The sequence below is a fragment of the Lutra lutra genome, chromosome 3 (assembly GCF_902655055.1).
Source record: "Lutra lutra chromosome 3, mLutLut1.2, whole genome shotgun sequence".
Classification (NCBI taxonomy): Eukaryota; Metazoa; Chordata; class Mammalia; order Carnivora; family Mustelidae; genus Lutra; species Lutra lutra.
Genome location: NC_062280.1, coordinates 118273906 through 118299290, shown reverse-complemented (window position 1 = coordinate 118299290; position 25385 = coordinate 118273906). Strand labels below are relative to the sequence as shown.

The 25385-nt window shown below is 36.8% G+C and overlaps 1 protein-coding gene across 2 annotated transcripts in view; it reads right to left on the bottom strand.

The window, feature by feature from the left end:
* Positions 1-25385, bottom strand: part of ZMYM2 (zinc finger MYM-type containing 2) — a 119455-nt gene that overhangs the window by 18778 nt on the left and 75292 nt on the right. For both annotated transcript variants that reach the window (XM_047722853.1, XM_047722854.1), the window contains 9 exons: positions 24286-24451; positions 23701-23735; positions 16875-17004; positions 16044-16159; positions 14884-15055; positions 13487-13612; positions 12603-12697; positions 11161-11329; positions 10734-10885 (listed from right to left, as the gene is read on the bottom strand). In XM_047722853.1, the coding sequence (XP_047578809.1) occupies positions 10734-10885; positions 11161-11329; positions 12603-12697; positions 13487-13612; positions 14884-15055; positions 16044-16159; positions 16875-17004; positions 23701-23735; positions 24286-24451 (1161 nt within the window). The remainder of the gene's footprint in view (positions 1-10733; positions 10886-11160; positions 11330-12602; positions 12698-13486; positions 13613-14883; positions 15056-16043; positions 16160-16874; positions 17005-23700; positions 23736-24285; positions 24452-25385) is intronic.

Sequence of the window (25385 nt, the reverse complement as noted above, 5' to 3'; positions counted from 1 at the left end):
ATGTCAGAGGAAACAACTAACAGAAAAGACTATCTGACTTTAGGAAGGTGAACTAGGGTGGAACAGAGAAAGGTAGGACAGAGGATCCCCCCATTTTGTTATCTTTTATTACACTGAAATTTAAAGTTATATTATCTGATACTGGCTTTTAAGCTGAATTTCTAGCAGAAACCATTTTTAAATGAAACTGTAAAGAGAACCCTAAAACACACCAAAAAGTACAGCTGAATTAAAACACAAATAAAAAGGAGTTCAGATGGCAGAGAAACAGGGGGACCCTAGGTTTTCCTTGTCCCTCGAACATAGCTGTATTGAGGTCAGATCACTGGAACATCCAGGAAATCAATCAGAAGATTGGAAGAATGACCTCCATGGTTGGAGTGAGATAGCATAACAAGTGCAAGCAAGGTACGTGGAAGTAAACTGGGGGAGAGAGAAGCTGCCACGCCCCGGAGGGAAGGGAACACTTTCCTCAGGGAGAGAGGGAGAGAGTGGTTGAGAGAGTGTGACACAGGTTCACACAAGAAAACTTTTCAGACCATAGACTGGGGAACCAGGGAAACTGAGTGAAGCAGGTTTTTTGCAAATAGTGAATGGACCTCAAGCTCTGAGGTTTCACCACTCCTGGAGAAAAGGAAGGTTCTGGCTTGGGAGAGCACGAAAGTTGTGTAGGGATCTCCTGCTGCATTAGGAGAGATCATTCCCCTTCATGGAGTATATCTGGAAGAGGAATTACTGCCTCTCCAAGGACAGAAGACCCCGCAGGCACCAGCCAACGGCTTTTCACTGGCAGGGGACAAGGGTGGGCACAAAGGATGGGTAACCTGGTTGCTGCTTTTCACAGTGACATACCACAGATTCCGGACACTGTGCAGGTAGGGGACTGTTTTTCTGGGACAAAAGGCATTAGTCAGAGCACAGCGAGGCTTTAATCTGGAGGAAGGAGCAGATCTGAGTGGTACCAGCTCCTTTAAGATGTAGAGTTAAGCATCTGCCTTCAGCTCAGGTCATGATCCCAGGGTCCTGGGATCAAGTACTGACTGCATGGGCTCCTTGCTCAGCAGGAAGCCTGCTTCTCTCTCTGCCTGCTGCTCCCCCTGTGTGTGTTTCTCTCTCTCTCTCTGACAAATAAATAAAAAATCCTAATTTAAAAAAAAAAAAAATTGGAGTTTTGAACCCCAGCCACATGCCAAGTATAAAATGCAGGAGATTTAGAGTTTTGGATCCCAGCTGCACCAAAGATAAAAAGCAGGAGAGCTGGGCGCCAAATTCACTGAGGGTCCTCACTTTTCTGTGAGGGCTTCCCGAACAGCAGGGGGTATGAAATTCTCTGTCTGGGGACAAGAGAATGGGGTGGCATTTTTAGCCTTCCTACCAACATGTTCAGACATCAGAGAGCAACACAGTGGCCCCCAGTGGAAGTGGGAGCCAATGACATCCAATCCTGCCCCCATGTGCCTGGCACACACTTTTATTAATGGAGCAAGACAGACTCCAAGCCAGCACAGGGGGATCTCCCGCAAAAGAGCAACAAAGGCAGCATATAATATGCACCAAGTCTAGTGCTTCAAAGCATCCCCTTCATCTGTGGTAGAAATAGGACCAGGCTGTATTTTTTCTGCCACCAGAAACAGGCTTATAGTTTTTTTGCTTATTACTCTGTTTTTTTTTTTCATTTCCTTCTCTCTCTCTCTTTGGATCAGGCATCTTTTTTTCCTTTCTTATTCTTTTTTTTTTTTTCCCCAGTTCTTTTTCTTTGAAATCAGGCTTATAGTAATTTTTTTGATTGTTTGGGTTTTTTTATTCCTTTTCTTTTTCTCTTTTTTGTGAAGCAGGCTTTTCTGTTATTTTCCTTTCTCTTTCTTTCCTTTTTTCCATGCTTTTTTCAACAAAGAAATCAAAGCACATCTAGATAAAGGTCCAAATACTCCCCACTGCAAGAAAGGAGAAACTCTGCAGAGGAATGACCAGTGCAAAAGAGCAGCCAAAATCCAACAGCAGAGTGCACGCACCATACACCAGAAACACTTCCTAAAGTATCAGGCCCTAGACAGTATATTACCTCTTTTTTTTAATACAGCATTATTCTCAGGTGCAGGAGAGAGATATAACAAGCTTTCATAACACACAAAAGATAGAAACTTAGCCAAAATAAGATGAAGGAATTCTCCACAAAAGGAAGATCAGTAAGATGTCACAGCCAGGGACTTCAAAACAGATACAAGTGGGCGCCTGGGTGGCTCAGTGGGTTAAGCCGCTGCCTTCAGCTCAGGTCGTGATCTCAGGTTCCTGGGATCGAGTCCCACATCGGGCTCTCTGCTCAGCAGGGAGCCTGCTTCCTCCTCTCTCTGACTGTCTCTCTGCCTGCTTGTAATCTCTGTCTGTCAAATAAATAAATAAAATCTTTAAAAAAAAAAAAACAGATACAAGTAATGTATCTAAACAAGAATTTAGATCTATAGTCATAAGACTACTAGCTAGACTTGAAAAAAAGCACAGAAGACACCAGAGAAACCATTGCTCCAGAGATAAAGGACCTAAAAATTAGTCAGACCTAAACAAACAAAGAAATAAATAAATGTGTGTGTATGCATGGATGCTTTAACTAAGACACAAACAGACTGGACATAATCACAAGGAGCAAAGAAGAGAATAGGTCAGAAGAGGTGATACAGAAGATAAAATTATGGAAAACAATAAACCTGAAAAGAAGAAGGAAAGAAAACTATTAGATCATGAAGGCAGACCTGGGGACTCCAATAAGCAACATCATAACTCCCAGAGAAGAGCAAGGAAAGGGGGTAGAAGGTTTATTTGAACAAATTAAACCTGAGAACTTCCCGAATTTGGATATGGAAACAGGCATTCAAGTCCAAGAGGCACAGCAAATTCCCCTCAAAATCAACAAAAACAAAATCAACATCACGACATATCATTGTGAAACTTGGAAAATATAAAGATAAAGATAGAAGTCTGAAAGCAGCTAGGGAAAAAAAGATCCTTAACCTATAAAGGTAGACACATAAGGCTAAAGCATGCCTGTCAACAGAGACCTAGCACACCAGAAAGCAGTGGCAAGACATAGTCAACCTGTTAAATGAGGAAAACATGCAGCCAAGAATACTTTATCTAGCAAGGCTGACATTCAGAATAGGAGGAGAAAGTGTTTCCAAGACAAACAAAAACTAAAGGAGTTTGTGGCCACTAAACCAGCTCTACAAGAAATATTAAAGGGGACCTTTTGAGTGGGAAAGAGAGACCAAAAGTAACAAAGACTAGAAAGGAACAGAGTCAATCTACAGGAACAAGGACTTTACACATAATACAATGGCACTACATTCATATCTTTTGATAATTATTCTAAATGTAAATGAAATAAATGCTCCAATAAAGACAGAGGATATCAGAATAGATTAAAAAACAAGACCCATCTCTTGTAAGCATTATAAGAGAGTCAGTCATTTCAGACCCAAAGACACCCACAGACTGAAAGTGAGGGGCTAGAGAACCATTTATCATGTTAATGGACATAAAAAAAAAGCTGGATGAGGCACCTGGGTGGCTCACTGCGTTAAAGCCTCTGCCTTCGGCTCAGGTCATGATCCCAGAGTTCTGGAATCAAGCCCCATATCAGGCTCTCTGCTCGGCAGGGAGCCTGCTTCCCTCTCTTTCTCTCTCTCTCTCTGCCTATCTCTCTGCCTACTTGTGATCTCTGTCTGTCAAATAAATAAATAAAATCTTAAAAAAAAAAAAAGCTGGAGTAGCCATTCCTATATCCCTATATATCAGACAAACTAGATTTTAAACCATAAGAGATAAAAAAAAAAAGACACTAGGGGCGCCTGGGTGGCTCAGTGGGTTAAGCCGCTGCCTTCGGCTCAGGTCATGATCCCAGGTCCTGGGTTCGAGCCCCACATCGGGCTTACTGCTCAGCGGGGAGCCTGCTTCCTCCTCTCTCTCTGCCTGCCTCTCTGCTTACTTGTGATTTCTCTCTGTCAAATAAATAAAATCTTTAAAAAAAAAAAAAAAAGACACTATAGCATAATAAAGGGGTTCATTCAACAAGAAGATCTAACAACTGCAAATATGTATGCCCCCAACTTGGGAGCAGCTGAATATATGAAACAATAACAGGGCACCTGGGTGGCTCAGCGGGTTAAACCTCAACCTTCAGCTCAGGTCATGGTCTCAGGGTCCTGGGATCGAGCCCCGCATCAGGCTCTCTGCTCAGCAGGGGGCCTGCTTCCCCAATTCTCTGTCTGCCTCTTGCCTACTTATGAACTCTCTGTCAAATAAATAAATAAAATCTTAAAAAACGTTATTAAAAAAAAACAATGAGGGGCGCCTGGGTGGCTCAGTGGGTTAAAGCCTCTCCCTTTGGCTCAGGTCATGATCCCAGGGTCCTGGGATCAAGCCCCGCATCGGGCTCTCTGCTTGGCCAGGAGCCTGCTTCCTCCTCTCTCTCTGCCTGCCTCTGCCTACTTGTGATCTCTGTCTGTCAAATAAATAAATAAAATTAAAAAAAAAAAAAAGAATAATAAAGAACTCAACGATACTAATATAATAACAGTAGGAGACTTTAACACCCCACTCACAGCAATGGACAGATAACCTAGGCAGACCAATGGGAAACAAGGGCTTTAAATGACTAAATGGACCAGATGGACTTTACAGATATATTCATAACATTTTATCCTAGAGACGAAGAATACACATTCTTCTTGAGTGCACATGGAACATTCTCCAGAAGAGATCACATACTGGGTGTCACATATCAGGTCTCAACAAGTATAAAAAGACAGAGATCACACCATGCATACTTTCAGACCACAATGCTATGAAACTTGAAGTCAGTTACAAAAAAATATTTGTAAAGAGCACAAATACATGGAAATTAAAGAACTTCCTATTAAAGAATGAATAGGTACACCACGAAATTAAAGAACAATTAAAAAAAATGGAAGTAAATGAAACTGAAAACACCACAGTCCAAAACCTTTGGGATGCAGCAAAGGTGGTCCTAAGAGGGAAGGATATAGCAATACAGGCCTTTCTCAAGAAGCAAGAAAAGTCTCAAATATACAACCTCCTAACCTTATACCTAAAGGAGCAAGAAAATGAACAGCAAATAAAACCTAAATCCAGCAGAAGGGAAATAACAGAGATCAGAGCAGAAATAAATGACAGAGTAATCAAAAGAACAGTGGAATAGATGAACGACTGGAGCGCCTGGGTGGCTCAGTGGGTTAAAGCCTCTGCCTTCCGCTCGGGTCATGATCCCAGAGTCCTGGGATCAAGCCCTGCGTTGGGCTCTCTGTTCAGCAGGGAGCCTGCCTCCCTCCCTCCCTCTATCTCTCTCTGCCTGCCTCTGCCAACTTGTGATCTCTGTCAAATAAATAAATTAAATCTTAAAAAAAAAAAAAAACAAAACAGATGAACGAAACTAGAACTTGTTCTTTTAAAGAATTAACAAAACTGATAAATCCTTTGCCAGACTTAGCAAAAAGATAAGTTTTTTCTTATCAAAAAGAAAAAAGAAAGGATTCAAATGAATAAAATCATAAATGAAAGAGAAAAGCTCACAACCAACACCATAGAAATACAAACAAATGTATGTAAGGGAATATTATGAGCAATTATATACCAACAAATTAGGTAATCTGGAAGAAATGGATAAATTCCTAGAAACATATAAACTACCAAAACTGAAAAAGGAAGAAACAGAAAATCAGAACAGAACCATAACCAGCAAAGAATTGGAATCAGTAATCAAAAAATCTCCCAAGCAACAAGGAAAGTTCTTTATAGATTCTGGATACTAGCCATCACAGGGCCAGATGGCTTCCCAGGGGAATATTTAAAGAAGAATTAATACCTATTTTCCTGAAACTGTTCCAAAAAATAGAAAGGGAAGGAAAACTTCCAAACTCATTTTATGAGGCTGGCATTGCCTTGATCCCAATACCAGACAAAACCCCACCAAAAAGGAGAATTACAGACCAATATCCCTGATAAACATGGATGCAAAAATACTCACCAAAATACTAGCTAATAGGATCCAATAGTACATTAAAAGGATTATTCACCATGACCAAGTGGGATTTATTCATGAGCTACAAGGTTGGTTCAACATCCACAAATCAATCAATCATATACCACGTTAATCAAAGAAAAGGAGGGATGTCCACTCTCAGTACTGTTGTTCAACAAAATACTGGAAGTTCTAGCCTCAGCAATCACACAAGAAAAAGAAATAAAATGCAACCTAATCAGCAAGGAAGAACTCAAACTTTCACTTTTCACATACAACATGACACTCTGCAGAAAACCTGAAAGACTCCACCAAAAAATTGCTAGAATTGATATAGGAATTCAGAAAAGTGGCAAGATATAAAATCAATGCACAGAAATCTGTAGGATTTCTATACACCAATAATGAAGCAGCAAAAAGAGAAATCAAAGAATTGATCCCCATTACAAAAAAAACATGAAATACCTAGGAATATGCCTAACCAAACAGGTAAGGGGTCTATACCCTGAAAACTATAGAACACTTATGAAAGAAATTGAGGAAGACACAAAGAAATAGAAAAACATTCCATGCTTGTGGATCAGAAGAACAAGTATTATTAAAATGTCTATGCTACCCAAAGCAATCTACACATTCAGTACAACCCCTATCAAACACCAGAATTTTTCTCAGAGCTGGAACAAACAATTCTAAAACTTATGGAGCCAGAAAAGACCCCAAATAGCCAAAGTAATGTTGAAAAAGAAAACCAAAGGCATCACAACTGGATTTCGAACTGTACTATTAAAGCTGTAATCAGGGGAGCCTGGGTGGCTCAGGTGGTTAAGTGTCTGCTGTCAGCTCAGGTCATGATCCCAGAGTCCTGGCATCAAGTTCTGCATTGGGCTCTCTGCTAAGCGGGGAGTCTGCTTCTCCCTCTGCCCCTCTGGTCATGCTCACTCGCTCTCTCAAATAAATAAAATCTTAAAAAAATAAAGCTGTCATCAAGACAGTATGGGACTGGCACAAAAACTGACTTACAGATCAGTGGAACAAAATAGAGAACCCAGAAACATACACTCAACTGTAAAAGACAATCTCTTCAACAAATGGTAATTGGGAAAACTGGACACCCACATGTAGAAGAATGAAACTGGACAACTTTCTTACACCACACAAAAAATAAATTCAAGGGACACCTGGGTGGCTCAGTTGGTTAAGCAGCTGCCTTCGGCTCAGATCATGATCCCAGCGTCCTGGGATCGAGTCCCACATCGGGCTCCTTGCTCGTCAGGGAGCCTGCTTCTCCCTCTGCCTCTGCCTGCCATTCTGTCTGCCTGTGCTCGCTCTCTCTCCCTCTCTCTCTCTGACAAATAAATAAATAAAATCTTTAAAATAAATAAATAAATAAATAAATTCAAAATGGATGAAGAAAGCTAAATGTGAGACAGGAATCCAACAAAATCCTAGAAGACAGCATGGCAGCAATGTCTCTGACATCAGCTGTAGGAACTTCTTACTAGACACATCTCAGAGGCAAGGGAAACAAAAGCAAAAATGAACTACTGGGACTTCATCAAGATAAAACGTTCTGCACAGAAAAAGAAACAATCAACAAAACTAAAAGGGAACCCACAGAATGGGAGAAGGTATTTGCAAATGACGTATCAGATTAAGGGTAGTATCCAAAATCTATAAAGAAGTTGTCAAACTCAACAACCAAAGAACAATTAATCCAGCCAAGAAAGACTTTTCTCCAAAAAAGACACACAAATGGCTGACAGACACACGAAAAAATTCACATCGTTCATCATCAGGGAAACACAAATCAAAACCACAATGAGATACCACCTCACACCTGTCAGAATGGCTAAAATGAACAACTCAGAAAACAACATATGTTGACAAGGATGTAAAGAAAGGGGAACCCTCTTAGTTTGGAAAAACAAACTGGTGCAGACACTCTGGAAAACAGTAATGGAGGATCCTCAAAAAGTTAAAAATAGAACTACCTAAAACTTAGCAATTGCTCTACTAGGTATTTTTCCAAAGGATATAAAAATAGTGATTTGAAGGGGCACATGCACTCCAATTACATATAGCAGCACTATCTACAATAGTCAAAGTATGGATAAAGAAGACGTGGTGTACACACACACACACACACACACACACACACACACACAATGGAATATTACTCGGTCATCAAAAAGAATGAGGGGCGCCTGGGTGGCTCAGTGGGTGAGCCTTCGGCTCAGGTCGTGATCCCGGGGTCCTGGGGTCCTGGGATCGAGCCCCGCATCAGGCTCTCCCTGCTCGGCGGGGAGCCTGCTTCTCCCTCTCCCTCTGCCTGCCTCTCTGCCCACTTGTGATCTCTGTCAAATAGATAAATAAAATCTTAAAGAAATAAAAAATTAAAAAAGAATGAAATCTTGTCATTTCCAACAATGTGGTAGGACCTAGAGTATATTATGCTAAGTGAAATAAGTCAGTCAGAGAAAGACAAATACTGTTATGATTTCACTCATATGTGGAATTTAAGAAACAAAACAGATGAACACAGAGGATGGGAAGGAAAAATAAAGTAAGATCAAAAGAGAGGGAAGCAAACCATAAGGGACTCAAATATAGGCAACAAAAAGAGTTGCTGGAGGGGAGGTACATGGGGTTATGGGGTAACTGGGTGATAGGCATTAAGGAGGAGATTGTCTTTTTTGATGCAATGAGCAGTGGATGTTATATACAACTAATGAATCACTAAATTCTATCCCTGAACCTAATAATACATTATATGTGAACTAATTTGAATTTTTAAAAAGTTTTAAGAAAAAAAAAACACTAATAAGAGCCTAGAACTCAACCTCTTTCCTTCCTGCTCAGTTAATCTGGCAGAACCCTAGTGTGCTCTTCAACATTTTTATAAATGATTGATCTAAACAACAGAACATTTCTAAGATGATGATATAAACATTTATTTTAAAAGAAGGTTGTTCCACCATCTTAAATAAGTACACACAGTAAAAAGCAATGGAAAACTAGATAGATAAGTCTACTGTGTACTAGTCATTGACAATTATACAGGTCAATGAGTGCCTACCATATGGATAGCATGGTACAAGACACTAAGAGTAAGACCCAGATCCTATTTCTCTGAAAAGGATTTATATGTAATAAATAACTTATTCTGATGCATACTGAGATGTTTTCACCTACACCTAGCACCTGCTATTTTTATTCTTTTTTACTATGAGGTTTAATAAAAAAGGGGGAAACATATATAGGTCTACAAACGCTGAGTTAGAACCATGGAGTCCAAATGTTTTAGAATTCTTAATTTTTTTAATTTTACAGAGGAAATACAGGGCATGTATATACTTACATTATAATCCTAGAGTATTCTAAGGAAGTACACTGTATTTGTTTAGAAACATTAGCAATCCTTTAGTGAACCAGACAGTTAATATTCTATGGATAATCAAACAAAGTGTAATAAAAAGTAACTTCACAACTCTTCAAGTTATGTTTTACTGTCAAATTAGTTTTTGTGAAAAGCTAAAGGGTAAAATCTTTAGTTTTCAGGCATTTGGGGATTTGGAATGGTAGACCTATTATCGCCACCTAAACATGAGGCTCAAGGTACATATAAATATACAAAGAATAAAAAAAAGTAAAATCTACTATATATTTAGGTTGTTACTGTAAAATATGTGATGGCCTTTGAACAGATAGTAATTTATAGCCATGTGTTAATTCCCCACTACCACTTATATAATCTTGGGCAAATTTCTATCCTAAAGAAAACTTAAGTAAAATACAATTAAGACAATTCTAATTTTCTGAGTAATCTATTTCATTTTCTACCAACTGTTAGCAGTACAACATTAAATCTGGGCCTATAAACAAAACTCTACATTAAAAGGAGAAAAAAAAAAACCACCACACCAAAAAAACCCTCTACCTTCTATCATCTACCACAGCAAAAAATACACAGGATGTCAAGCAAGATCCTGGGCTCAAACCCAAACAATTTGTTCAAAATTACAAGTTGATCTTTATGTTTATTATGGAAAATAGGCTCACTCATGATTCACAGACATGTGGTTTACATTTATCTAAAAACCCAAAGAATGATCTCCTTTTATAAGATGATTCAGAAGAATTAATGAGTAAATACCCTATTTAACAATTTAAAAACATAAGAAGTATGAAATTCAAACAGGAACCCATTTGCAAAGGAACCCAGTTTTCTGTTTACACATATATCAGCATGGATCAATATATACATATATGGTCATGCCCCAAGATGTTAATTCATTTATTTGCAATTTTAAGAAGGAAATGAAGCCATCCTAATTATTATATATGGTAACAAATATACAGCTTCATTAGATCCATTACAAAAGATGCAGGAGTTTCAAGTCATCTGACCATAACTCCATTGTTCACATAAATTCTTTTTGGTTATGGTACAATAGTTTTGGAGAACTGGAGGATTTTTAGGAACATACATCATTATAACAGACCTATATACAAAGTAGCTAAGAAAATCCTTTATAATACCCTAGTATGTGCAAATACAGTAAATTCTTTCATGCCTTAGCAAGTCAAGATATCATTATGTTCCATAAAGCTGCCCTTAATATTCTTGAAACATTAACATTTTTCTTTTCCAAAACTACCACAACAACCAATTATAGTCAAACTTAGCCATCAAATTACAAACCTCCTGTATTCCAAGGCAAAGATAATAGATGCTGTCAGGTGCATAACTCTCTCCATTTGGCCGTCGGATCTCATTGACAAAATGGGCTAACCCATAGTTAAGCTCAGCTGTGGTGTGAGAGAGCAGATCCTCTTTTAACTTTACTGATTTAGCTAAAAAGAGAGGAAAAACTTAGTAATTATTATTTACTCTTAAGATTAAGAAACTTTCTGAAATTAATTTATACTATATAAGAACTACATAAGAATATAAGAATTTATACTATATAAAAACTATATACTATATAAATACTTTAAAGTAAAATGAAAGCTACTTAAATGTACTTAAAATATTGTAAGCTTCATTCATTTTTTCTAAGTAAAGGTAGTTAATAACAAAAACCTTGATTTGAAATACAATGTAAAAGAAACAAAATCAGAACACTTACCAGATTTTAGCTCATCTAGTACCAGAAGATCTTCATCAAGTTGCCTAGTTTTGACCCAGTGTTTCCATGCATTTACACCATATGTATATTTGAAAGGGAAGGTGCATTCTGAATTGTCAGAACTATCATCATGAGACTGGTATCCTGATACAGCTTTTCTTTTGGCTCCCTATTAGTAAAACACCACTGTAAAATCTTTTTGTAAAAAAACCTGTTATTATTTCATGACTTTATGTAGGCCATTTCTCAACAAATGCACATCAAGAGAAATATATTTATATGCTTAGAATTGATTGGTATTCCCAATCTGAGAATAGTTACTTGAAATATACCTCCAGGAATGTCATATTTCTACATAAACCATCGTGTATAACAAAACCATTTTAACTTCTGCTGTGAGAGTCACTGATAAGGAAATAATTAAATATAAGACACAATTAGTAAATAATCTGAAAAGGATTCTAAATATTAATGTAAGGAGAAATTGAACTTTCCAGTAATTCCAACATATGGAGAATGACCACTCAAGCTCCTTATGCTGTCGTGATGGCATTATTTACTGCATAAAAGTTTTAAATTTTGATGTATTACACCTAATTCACCTATTTTTTTCCTGCTACTTCTTGTACTTTTGGTGTCATATCGAAGTACTATGCCTAACCCAAGGTAAAATGATTTGGGCGTATGTTTTAAGAGTTTTGTAATTTTAGTTCTTACATTTAGGTCTATTACCCATTTTGAGTTAATTTTTGTATGGTGTCAAACAGGAAACCAACTTCATCCTACTGCAAGTACTCACTTCTTTTTCAGTTTTTTCTTTCTTTGTGGGGAAATTTGTGAAAGTCATACTTTTTCTTTTGATCCTGCTTTAAGTTGCAAATAGCAGAAAAAAACAGATCACTAGAAAATAGCTTTAATTCTTGTCAAGAATTGAGTTTACTTTCTCAGCAACAATGTCAACCTTTGTCAGGATAAAATTATAAAGGAAAATTAAATGACAAAAATATTCAGTCTTCTATAAAGTTACAAGTAAATCTGAGACTTTTTTATTACTTAGAAATGAAGTAATAAAGACTAACTCTTAAAGCCTTTTTAAATCTAGGGGAAAAAAGTCTTCCCATAGCCTCGGGCACAACTGTGGATCACTATATCCTTGCTCCATCCCTAAAGAGCTAACACTACATGGGGCTCCTGGGTGGCTCAGTGGGTTAAAGCCTCTGCCTTCAGCTCAGGTCATGATCCCAGGGTCCCGGAATCGAGTTCTGCATCGGGCTCTCTGTTCAGCAGGGAGCCTGCTTCCCCCTCTCTCTGTCTCTGCCTGCCTCTCTGCCTACTTGTGATCTCTCTCTGTCAAATAAATAAATAAAATCTTAAAAAAATTTTAAAAAAAGAGCTAACACTACAGAGACAGTAGTTAATGCAAAAATACTATTAATTCATACCTTTTTTTTAGATCGAGGTCTAGGCTGTTCCTCATATTCTTCTCCAAAAACAGGCGGTAATAAAAATTCATTTTCCATATCAAGCTCTTCAGCAGCTGGCAATCAAATGAGAAGAATTTTTATTTACAAATATAACAGCACAGGTTTACAGTACATAAACACAGCCAACAAAGAACTAATCACAGAATATAAACAAGTACCTATATATGGAGATAACCTATGCTGCAGGGAGGGTGAAAAGAAAAGGTCTATAGAGTTCTGATAAACCCTATTTAGACCCTTAAAGAAAACATACGTATAATGAATAACATGAAATTTTCACGGAAATGTATAAAATCAGAAAAACTATTACAACCTGAAATTCAATTTTAAGATCTAAATGGTCTCAGTACAAATCTGTTTCAACGTATCAAATCTTTCTCAAAATAAAATGCTTTACGTTCTACTGGGTGTGCTTATTAGCAATCAATACATTAAGAAAATAATGAAAACTAGAACACGTTTCTTTTATAACAAAAGACCTGCAAATAATTTTTTCCTTTGAAGGTGAACTTAATTTTTTAAAAAGTCTTATGAAAAATACTATCAGCATTTTATTTAACAAAGAAACAACCACTTCTTTATCCCTTTCTCTGTCTACAAAGTTTTCTATAATTAATTACTTTGAGAAAGTATCTTTTTAGGCTCTAAGAAATTCTCTTTAAGTCACTTCAATTCAATCCTATGCCTTATTTCAGAAATTAACTGTTGAGTTTTGAGTTAAAAAAAAAAAAAGATAAATATAAGCAGTAAAGGCAAGAACATGAACATTAAAGGATTAATGATCATAACTAAATTCCATAACTGTAGTTCACACTTAAAGAATAAAATAGCATTTTGAGTACCTCTGGGGAAATCTATTTCGATATCCAAATCTGGTTCATATGGTACATCAGGCATATTAGACTGTGTCTCTGGGTCAGAGTTCTTCAAGAGATCAGAACCAATTATGTCTGCTTCAATAATTACACCTGTAATCAATTCACAGTATCATTAGAAATCAAAATAGAAGAACCTTAACAGTACCTATATTTAATCTGGCAAAGGAAGTCATTTATGTAAACATAAAACAAGAATATATTAATATGTCACAAAAAGAAAAGGTATATAGCCATCTTGAAATGTAAACTCTTGTAAATTTTATAATTGTTAAATAATCATGAAGACACAGAAACTTAATCCTTTAGGTTTCTGACTGCCCTTTTTCAAAAGTTAATAGGCATGCTTTGATAGTAAACTGACTCTGGTAGGAAGAGTATTTCTAAAAGCAATCTCTTGTCAAAAATAAACTAATGAGGGTAGATTTTCAATACTCTTTGAATTGTGACCTAGGTTTTCTGTATCATTCAATTACAACTGCTTTCTAATGTTTTGATCAGTTGTTTTCAAACATTTTTATATGGTAACACACAGTAAGATACGCATTTTATCCATTTCAAGGTGGTGATAGGCTACAGAAAGACAGACAGACACAGACACAGGAAACAAGTTTCACAAAACAGTATCCTTTTGATGAGATTCACACTAACATTTCCCATTTCACTTCATTAAACAACAAATAAAACCACTAGTCGCAACCCACTACATTAATTTGTAACAAAGAGGCCTCCACAAACACTGTCGTATTATGAAATACATAGAATTTGTTATGTTTCTGTTATCCTCTAGGGAACTAGGCAGCTCATGGTTGAAAAGGGACCCCTACGTGTGACCAGAGGAGTGAGGGTAGGAATAAATACTCTTAAGAGAATCATCTACAACTTACCTACGCTATGCCATTTGGTAAACATGCCTTAAAAGAAGACAGGATAAATCCTAGTAGATAATGCAAATTATTAAGTATAACCAACAAAACAAAATTGGGGCTAACCATTACAAAATAAGAGTTCAGATCATTATTAACAATAATAAGTTATTTTTGTGTCTGAGCTAGTACATTAAAACAGGAATCGCTGAGTTGATCTTGTAAGTCAAATCCTGTCACAATTAAAATCAGAACCATACAAATTGTACAAATTCCTGCTTAAAACTGGGCATGGCATTAAAAGAGCATGTGGCTAGATAGAGTATTGATCTCTTAATACAAAAATACATTTCTATTGCAATGCTTCTCCCCCCGCCAAAAACTCCCATATCAAGTTGAAACATAATGATATGTCCCGGCAACATACTATAATAATTATAACACTTACTGAAAACCAATGATACACTTAATGACAGAGTGAAATATACTGCAACTCACTGTTGATGTTGGCAGCTTCTGTTTTGCCCTCATCTTCAGTCATCATATCTGTCATTGTAAGCAACTCTGTATCAAGAGGATCTGAAGAAACTTTGCTTTTTAGCTCCTCAGCCACTGCAGGGATCTTCTCACTGCTACCCAATGAGGCAGGCAGAAAAACAGGAACTGGCACCTATTAACCGAAGTATTAACTGTTAGGTTTACTTAACATTAGAAGATAAATTTTCCAGGGGTGTCTGGCTGGTACAGTCAGTGGAGTGTGGGACTCTTTATCTTTGAATTTGAAGTTGGAGCACCATGTTGGGTGTGGAGACCTCTCAAAAATAAAATCTTAAAGGTGGGGGGCAGAGGGGAGGGTAGCACCTATGTGGCTCAGTTGGTTAAACATCTGCCTCGTCTCAGGCCATGGTCCCAGGGTCCTGAAATCCAGCCCCATATCGGGCTCTCTGCTCAGCAAGGAGCCTTCTTCTCCCTCTCCTTCTGCCTTTCTCCCCTTCCCTCCTGCTCTTCCTTGCACTCTCTCCCATAAATAAATAAATGAATAAATGAATGAATGAATGAATGAATGAAATTTGCCAGATTAAAAATTATTCTAACACATAATCTTCTTTATAATACCACACTGGATAAAAGCTTTGGAAAAAACACATACCAAAACTAAATTGTCAACTGTAACAAAGAAAGCCCAGAATATAAGCAGCTACTTTTTGAAATAAAAATTAAAGAAAAATAATTTTTGAGATAACTTTGTCCCCCAGGGGACTATGATAGTTAAGCCCTGGCACAGTGTCTTTACTGCAAGTGATTTAGGACAAAATAATGTAATGATAATTCATATGAAATTCTATTCCGTGTTTCAGTTTTAAACCTTACAACTTCACCAGTATTTTTCTCTAAAATGAACTCAAACATAAAACACTATATATATGCATAAAGCAGACACAGACATTTGCCGAACTTCACCTTTAAAGATGAACATATGCTTGTTAAACACAAAGCAAACACTGACAGATTCAACCAAACCTAAGTTAACTGGTGAAGGCAAAGACTCAAACCCTGTTCTACTACTTCACTAAGGTAGGAATTACAACATTCTTCTCCCACCTACTGCCTGATAAACTCCAAAATGGGAAAAAAAAAAATGTTAAAATCCGACTTACAGGAACAGGAACTGTAGTAGGAACAGGAATATTCTGACTGTACATGTGCATAGGTACTGGGATATACACAGGCACAGGGATAGGCACTGGAACATATTCTGTCTTCCAATTATCATCTGAAAATACAAAATGTGTTTAAGGAGCAATGTTAAGTAACACACATAGTTACTCAATGTTAAAACAATTTGGTAACAAAAGAATTTAAGTGCCTCACTTCCTTTTTAAGAGAAATTTCTGGTTTTCACAAAATCAGGTAAGGTAAAAACGAAACTAAATACAGTAACTGTTTAAATGAAGAGAGAAAAACAGAATTTAGGCCTTTTTCTTAATACAAAGAAAATGTCCCTTAGAAACATTATGCAGTTCCAGACAGCCTATCATTTTCCCCTCATATTCCCTGTAAAAAGATTTATCTAATCAAACAATTAGAATACATTTAAATCTCATAAAAATATATAATTGAATGATACCATCTCATTCTGACAAGGAAACAGAATTGTTAACACAGCAGGTCACATTTACAGAGATGATTTTTCAGAGATTACTCTAACTTTAGGGAATCTCAGCCCCAAGGAAATTTTGGATAGAGCGCTTTTTCATTTATAACATAATATATACTCTGAACCTTTAACAAAGATTTATTTTCATTAATTATTTTAAATAATATGCTATATTCTCAAGGTAATGTCTAAACTTAGATAAGCAAAATCAACAGAAAATGACAAAGTGACCAAATACATTCCGTAGCCTATTACTTGAGAAAAACATGCGTTTTCAATAAGAGAGGTATTAAGTATAGGGAAGCATGTAACTCAAATTTTCCTAAATTACCTGTCTGACAAGATTTGGTCTGCATATGAGGTTTACAGTAAGTAGCTTTTGTCATTGTTAAAGGTTTGCAAAGAACAGCTTTGTTCTTCATTTCTTTGTTAGGTGTTGGAGAGGGGGGTGGTGCCGAACCCTACAGAGGAAACAAAAAGAAACATTTTATTTTTGCCTCTAATTTTTATTACCTCCTGGTGTTAATTAGTATCTGGTTTCTAGGTCATGCGGAGCGAACACACAAAAGTTTAAGACTATAGACAAATTATGTTATTATCATTATGTTTACTATAGTCTTAATCTGAAAGGATCCAAGTGAATCTGTCCTAACTATTGACAAAGCAGGAGAAATCATTCATTCTATAGAACTGTGTGACCTTCAATGGATATTTTTTTAAAAATAAGACAATTTTCACTTTTAGGTAAAAAATGCAATGTTAGCCTGTTTTTTGAAAATAATTAGGTTCTTTAAATTTATTTAAGAAAGACAAAGTTCTTAGTTATGGCCAACACACCAGTTCCCTCTACTGGATAAACACCTTATATATGTTACTAAATTTTAAAAGATTAAAAAAAAAAAGATGAAAAGAATTACCATAAATACTATCAAACTTCAAACTATTTTTTATATCCCAGCAACTGCAATTTCAGAAACCTGACCTAGATCATAGTCTCTAAGATGTTTTCACCACATACACTGTAGCATTATTTGCAGTTGAGAACACCGACCACCCCCCCACCTCCAGGGCAACACACAATCCATCTAAAATAAGCTAAAGATCTATCTATAAGGGACTAAACATAGGGGTTTCTCTGTACCACCTATTGATATTGGAAAAAAGGTACAGAATATAGAATATTTGGGGTACTTAACATCTAGACAGTCACCATGAACACTTCAGTGAATACAGAACCATTACTCCCAAAGGAAATAAAAGATTAGGTTCCTACAAGCCTTGGGTCACAACACTTCCATCAACAGATCAATACATATTGATACATACATATCAATATTTCTGTTGAAACACTTGATTTCATATATATTTGTCACAAATAATTATGCTCAGTGTAACACATGATTACAGCATTTTTGTGTACTACAGTGTACTAGGATTATTAACTCTTTCACTCAGATCTGTACAGATACAGTACACACACACTATATGGTACTCATACTCAGTCCTGTTAACACATACTGTATATTGTACACTAATGTAAATAAAGTTCTAGGGAGAAAACAGAGTAAACATTGTACATTTATAAAATATTAACATCTTACTCTTAGTGGACATGCAGGATGTACAATGGGGCAGTGCACTGTGTGGTTAAACCTCTCAACCTTTGGCGTGCCCATAAAAACCAAGGGAAAGGTTGATGGCAATTATTCTGCAGAAGAGGAAGAAGTCAGTGACTTGGTAAAAGAAGAAGAGGGGGACATGGTGACATCTGGCAGTTCTACCTCAAGAGTTTGGCTTTTATGATTTGTTGAATATGTCAGTGCTTTTGTCTCCCAAACTGGCTTCAATTTTAGTATATGTGCTGCCGAAGCGAGCACCCAAACTGGCTTCAAAAAAATAAGTCAGCCTTGTCTGCTTGGCTTTTCACCGCAAATGTTTTAAGCGTCTTTATAAAAGAGGTAACCACAGTAGTACTCAAATTGGAGGCTTTGTTCAAGCACAGGGTCATATCCTTCCATGTCACTGACAATTCTTCCCAAGGCAGAATTCCATTTCAATATTTTGAATATTGGAATATTCCATTCCAGTATTCTGATATTTGGGCCATTGTCAGAGGAGTCTTGGACTGACTTTCATCACTGAATCTGATGCCTTCCTTGGCCATCTAGCCAAGGTCTTCATTGATGGCCTCTACTACCTTCTCTGCCAAACTTCCTCCACATCTTCCTCCACAGCCCCAAAGCCTTCTTCACTTACTTGGTGCAATATACATTACATTTTTTATACTTTTTTTTAAAAATTTTCTGTGACACCTTCAAAAACTTTGAAATTTTTCATACAGCCTGGTCAAACATTTTCCCAACAATTACTCAGGGTAGCCTGCTTGATGCTGTCCTAAATAATGTTACAGATGATGACTAACTTCCAATAATCTATCAGGGTGCGATTTTTTTGTTGTTGTTGATGCTGAGAGCCTCAAACTCTTTCTCATGAAGTAGGTCTTAAAAGCTTTAATTATGCCCTGATTGAGGGGTTGGATGAGAGAGTGTGTGTTTGGGGGCATAAAGGGAACTACACTGAGACAGGCATTTTTGAGTTATTCAAGGCAATGGAAATTACCCAGTAATAAAAACTTCAAATGCAAGGTTTTCATGGTGGAGACAATGTTCAACTTCTAGGATGAAGCAATTGGAGAACCAATCACAGAATATTTTAGATACCATTCATGCTTTTTTGTTCCACCTCCAGTGGACTAGCATATACTTCAGTTTTTTTCCTGGAGTTCTCATGGATTTGGGGCTCTATGTACCAGGCAAGGGGGAGGGGAGAAATGGGGAGGGGAGTTTGAAGTTATCCTTGGCACTGGCACACAATAGCAAGGTTGCATGTTTCTAAATGATTTAAAGTCAGGGGCTTTGGAGACCACTTGTATCCTATACATTCATTTGCCACTGATCTTGTGAAAGCAAGCCAGTCCCATCAGCACTGAAAACCTTCTTGACTGTGTATCTTTTTTACCTGTGTTAACACTTAGCTGGTATTCTTCCAAAGCATCCTGGTCCTGATCGGCAGAACCCACCTCGTATCCAAGTTTAATATTTTTCATACCATTTTGCTTGAAATGTGTGAGCTAGCCAGCAGAAGGCAAGAAAAGTTTAACATTTTCCTGATACATGTTGTATATAAGCTGAAAACTTCGTAAAGAGGCGTTTCACTTTTTTTCCTAATTAGTCCTAAGTCCATGAATCCATAAATATAATCACTCTTCCTTCTTTTCCATAGCTTCACCATGTACTACAGATTTTACTTCAGTACTCAGGAGTTGCCTCATCTGCAGACTGGTTAATTTCTTATTCCTTTTTCTAAGTGTACCATATTGTTGATTCACAAACATTAAACTCACTGCCAACTGAATGAAGCTTACCTAATATGCATTATTTCCTCCATAAGACACAGAGCAGCCTTCCTGTGTTTAGGAACATCAGATAGGGCTTTTTAATACTATGCATTAATAGTGGATTTTTATAAAGCAAAATCACACACAAAAAAAAAATATGCAAAAGGTGGTACCAAATGACTATGAAAAGGACACCTGCTTATAGGATGAGGTGAGACAAAAAGGGAAAGCCTTGCCTTGTTCCACCTCAACAAGAAGATGCGCTATGCCTCAGGAGACTCACGTTTTTCACCACTCTGCACATGTCTGCAAATTTCTTTGAAGTGCCATGGGTATTGATTTAGGGGTTACAATTTTAGAGAATAGGTAAAAATTTGCAAATATGAATGATGACCAACTGTACTTAAGGCACTTACTGTTTAATATATTTACCTGTGCATATTTAAAGGTGTGGAAAGACAAATTTTTTAAGACTGTTTCAGGTAGGTTATCTCATTTGTAAAATGTATATGGCAAAGGGGCCAATACTATTCTAGATTCATCAGGATTTCAAACTACATTATTAATCAGCTAAGTAAAAGAGCTATGAACAAGGAGCTAGAGAACTTAGTCCTAAAACTACTGCTGTGTAACATCGGGCAAGTGACTGTTACTTCTGTCTCAATTTCCTCAACTGTAAAATGGGAAGAATAATTTAGCAAATCGGTATTGAGTATCTACGATATACTAAGACTAGGTAAGCTTGGTCCAAGATGGAAAATCCCTAGAATCCCCACATATGAACAAAGGGTCTAAAATCATATATATCGTAGATTACTCGATGTTTTACCTCCTGTCATTTAGAAACATTACATCATGTCAATTAAACTACGCCACCTGGTGAAGACCTACACTTGATAATACTTTTTACTTTTTTGCTTGTCAACAAGCAAGATCTCCTTCTATTTATAATGAATACTGAAGGAGGGCCCAAAATAAAATTGTAATGACAAAAGCTACCATCTGTTCAGTATTTGCTTCATGCCAGAGACTATGTGCTACTATGTGTACCCCTCAAAATTCATATGTTGCAATCTAATACTCAATGTGATGGTATCTGAAGGTGTGGCCAATACATGGAGATTATATCATGAGAGCAGAGTCCTCATAAATGGGATTAATGCCCTCATAAAAGAAATCCTAGAGATGCTCACCCCTTTCCACCATGTGAAGACAGTGAAAAGATGACTATTTATAAACCTGGAAGCAGGCCCTCACCAGGCACTGCTAACTGCTTGCAACTTGATTTTAGACGTCCTAGCCTCCGAACTGTGAGAAATAATTTGTTTGTAAGCCACCTCAACTATGGTATTGCTATAGCAGCTCAAATGGACTAAGACATTACATGAAGCACTAAATTTATGTAACTCATGAAATGAGTTATTTAATTCTCCTAACACTACAAGAGGTAAGCCTTTTAATCAGTCCCACTTTACAGATGAGAAAACTAAGGCTCAGAAGTTACACAACCCAGGGGCGCCTGGGTGGCTCAGTTGGTTAGGCAACTGCCTTTGGCTCAGGTCATGATCCCGGAGTACTGGGATGGGAGTCCCGCTTGGGGATCCCAGCTCCGCAGGGAGTGTGCTTCTCCCTCCGACCTCTCCCCTCTCATGCTCTCTCTCAAATAAATAAAATCTTAAAAAAAAAAAAAAAAAAAGAAGAAGAAGAAGTTACACAACCTGGGAAAGATGATAAAGCTAAAAGTTCTAAGGTCAGAATTCAAGTAAATTCACCTAACACCAAAGCCTATGTTCTAAACTACCATACATACTGCCTTTATGAGGTCTGGAACATAGCAGCTACTATGCGTTTAATACTTACTATGTGATAACACTGAAATAGGCACTATCTTCATCCCATTTTACAAACAAGAAATTCACACAAAGAACTTGTGTAAAGGGACTTGTCCAAAATTATACAGCTAAGCTTTCACCCTTTGAAGTTTATAGGTTGGGAATTAAAAGATTTCAAAAGCTTACAAGGAAAAGATGGGAGAGGGCTTTTATAAGACAAAAGGCAATAATTGCAGTGGCACAGTGACTTACCCCTCCCCTAGACCCTTCTGTCTGTCATACAATGTGGTTCAAGTGCTATGTGAGGAAAAAAGATTTGATATTATACTGACAGAAGGTAGGCCTTAAAGCCTTGGTCAAAAGCTTACATATTTGAAACAAGGTTGTAAGTTGCCTTACAGCTACACAAAGTTAACAAAATATGGAGTGACCATCTTTATATTCTTCAGTCATGGATAAAAGTGTCTGGTATTAAAATGAGATGAATTCAGCTGAATACTTTAAAGTATTTCTGAATTATCCGATTTTAAATACATTTCCATAAGGGGGGTACGACATATAAGGAGGAAAGCAAAGGAGAAAGCACTCTTACTTACCTAGGATTCTTAACTACTAACATCAAAAGCAAAAACTGAACAGAATAATGTAGATCACCAATCGTTCACCTATGTCAATGATTCTAAATTGTGGTTACATATTAAAATCATCTGAAGAACTTTCCAAAAACACAGAATTTCTGAGTTGGAGACTAGGCATCAGAAATTTCTGAAAACTCCCCAGGTGATTCCAATGTGTAGCCAGACCTAAGAACCACTGATTTATTCTTTTTTACCAGGATAAAAGCTAGTTCAGAGACTTAATATAATGCCAATAAATGACTCCTATAAAGTTTCCCTTGGTAAGGATGCCAGAAATACCAGTATTCCAACACTGTTGATTATTGTTACTTGGCATACAAGAGGACAGGCTCACTGTGCCTCAAAATGTACCAAAACGTTGCTGCTTCTCTTTATTCGTTACAGATAAAGGGACACTTTCAACCTATAAAAATTCTTCAAATGCTAACATAAAAGCAGAATGTGATGTATTACACCAAAGACTAAAGAAAAAACTCACAGGACACGCTATAGAATTATTACTCATATTTTAAAACTTGTAAATCCTGGCCTCCAACATAGACCTTCAGATACCTATTGGAGAAACATAAACTCAAAGCCTTTAATAATCTGGCCCAGCCTATCCTTTTACCTCATTTTCCATGATTCCACCAAAGGTGCTCAAGTTTGGCCCTACTGAATAGTTATGCATGCCGTTAGCACATTCCTTCTACTTTTCATCAGTATCTATCTGCCAACCTTCTACTCAACTGTTCTGAAGCTTTTTCACAGTCACCAGGAACAGATACAATGAGCCCCATGTGGCTTGTATCTCTACTCCTCCCCCACCGACTCATGCTCACGCTCAATCTCTCTCTCAAATGAATAAATAAAATCTTTAAAAAAAAAAAAAAAAAAGGTGGGGTGCCTGGGTGGCTCAGTTGGTTAAGCGACTGCCTTCGGCTCAGGTCATGATCCTGGAGTCCCGGGATCGAGTCCCGCATCAGGCTCCCAGCTCCATGGGGAGTCTGCTTCTCCCTCTGACCTTCTCCTCGCTCATGCTCTCTCTCAAATAAATAAATAAAATGTTAAAAAAAAAAAAAAAAAAAGGTGATGGGAACTTCAATTCAAATAAAATATGTCTATCTCCTATTCACCTTTATATTCCTTAGCATATATCAAAGTATCTGTTTTAATACTGGATAATTCACCCAAATACTTCAACTGTCCCAATGGAGCAAAGTAAAAATCTTTTATTATGATCAAACTGGACTGTTAATTTATGCCCACATTATAAAAATCAATCTAACACTTTACTTAAGCAATACTTACTGTCATTTTGGTTCGGGACGTCTGACAACCCTGATCTAAAAACAAACAAATTTAAAATAAGACAAGTATCACTTTCTTCAGAATGTTCTAAATCTGTATTTCTCATTAAATAGTACTGAATTTTTAAAACAGTTAATGAAGAAAACACTGTAAGCTCTTTTAAGTAAAGAATATCAAATTTGAGAGCTGAAATACAAAGCTAAGTAAGTGGAACTCTTTTCCCATTTTGTCCTCAGAAAATACTCATTGTTTGGGGGTAATACTATGTTCTTATGCTTAACTCTTAATTAAGTCACAACTCCTAAAAGGTTTTCACTGTTATTCCCAACTACTCCCGGCACATACCATTTCCTAAAACGGTCTTCATTTAAAATTGCCCTTTTTTTCAACTAGCACTAAATTTTTAAAAGAAAATAAAAAACAATCCATCTACAGAAACATCATATATGGGGCACTTCCACCCAAACTATGGAAGTTGCCTTTAAACTATATCCAAACTATTCACTATCATGAATAAAATTCAGATCTAAGAAACTAAACACTGCTATACAGGTTTTTCAAGTTACTACCTAAATTATTACATACCATAATGTAAGTTTTCAGGTCCTTTCTGAGTTGTCATGTTGGGCTCATTTTGCTGACAGTAGAAACGGAGTAAGCAGTGTTGATCACAGAAGTGTTTCATTTCTCCACGCCACTGCACTCTCTCTTTAAGTGTTCCTTGAGATTTACAACAGTCACACCTTGCAGCCTTAATAAAAAAAGGAAGTCATCAGACATTTCAAATTAGAAAATTTAAAAGTCAGACATGTACTTTAAAAGATTTCTAAAAGTTTATCAGTGATTACTGCCAACCATGATAAAAGTTTCTGACAAAAATAATAAAATCATAAACATAAAGTAAAAATCCACAATAAAAGTGAAAAAAAAAAGTAGCAATTTAGTAATTGTCAAAATCCCTTTCTATACTTACCAGCAGTTAAAGACCAGCATTACAAAGATGGGATAACCAAAAAAAGTGAACACTGGTAGCCCAAACTGGTACAATACATTTTAATATTTTTAAATAATTTTGAGGACCCTGATATACCGGTAGAGGTTTCCTATAATCAGATTACACTGAAAATCTCTAATTAATAAACAGATTTCCTGTGTTCAACTAATAGCTCAAGATAAATCAATTTAAAGAAGTTGTATAAGACCAGGGGCGCATGGGTGGCTCAGTTGGTTAAGCCTCTGCCTTCGGCTCAGGTCATGATCCCAGAGTCCTGGGATCCAGCCCCACATCGGGCTCTCTGCTCGGCAGGGAGTCTGCTTCCCCCCACCTCCCCCCGGACCCGCTCTCTCTCTCTCCCTGCCTCTCTGCCTACTTGTGATCTCTGTCAAATAAATAAATAAAATCTTAAAAGAAAAATAAAAAGAAGTAGTTGTGTAAGACCAGGAAAATTTTAAAGCAAGCTCTTATAAGAAAATCATGGAAGCCAAAGTATTTCAACAGTTTAATAAATTTAAAGAGCTTTATTAAATATGTAGATTTAACTATTAACAAGAACTTTAAGTTCATGTTTCAAAATACTCAAGTCTTTAATTAATTTAAAAAGTTGTATTTTAAGTCAACCATCACCCCAAACTAGTAAAATTCATACGTAAAACAGTAAACCTTATGGTGGTGAATCCATAATGAA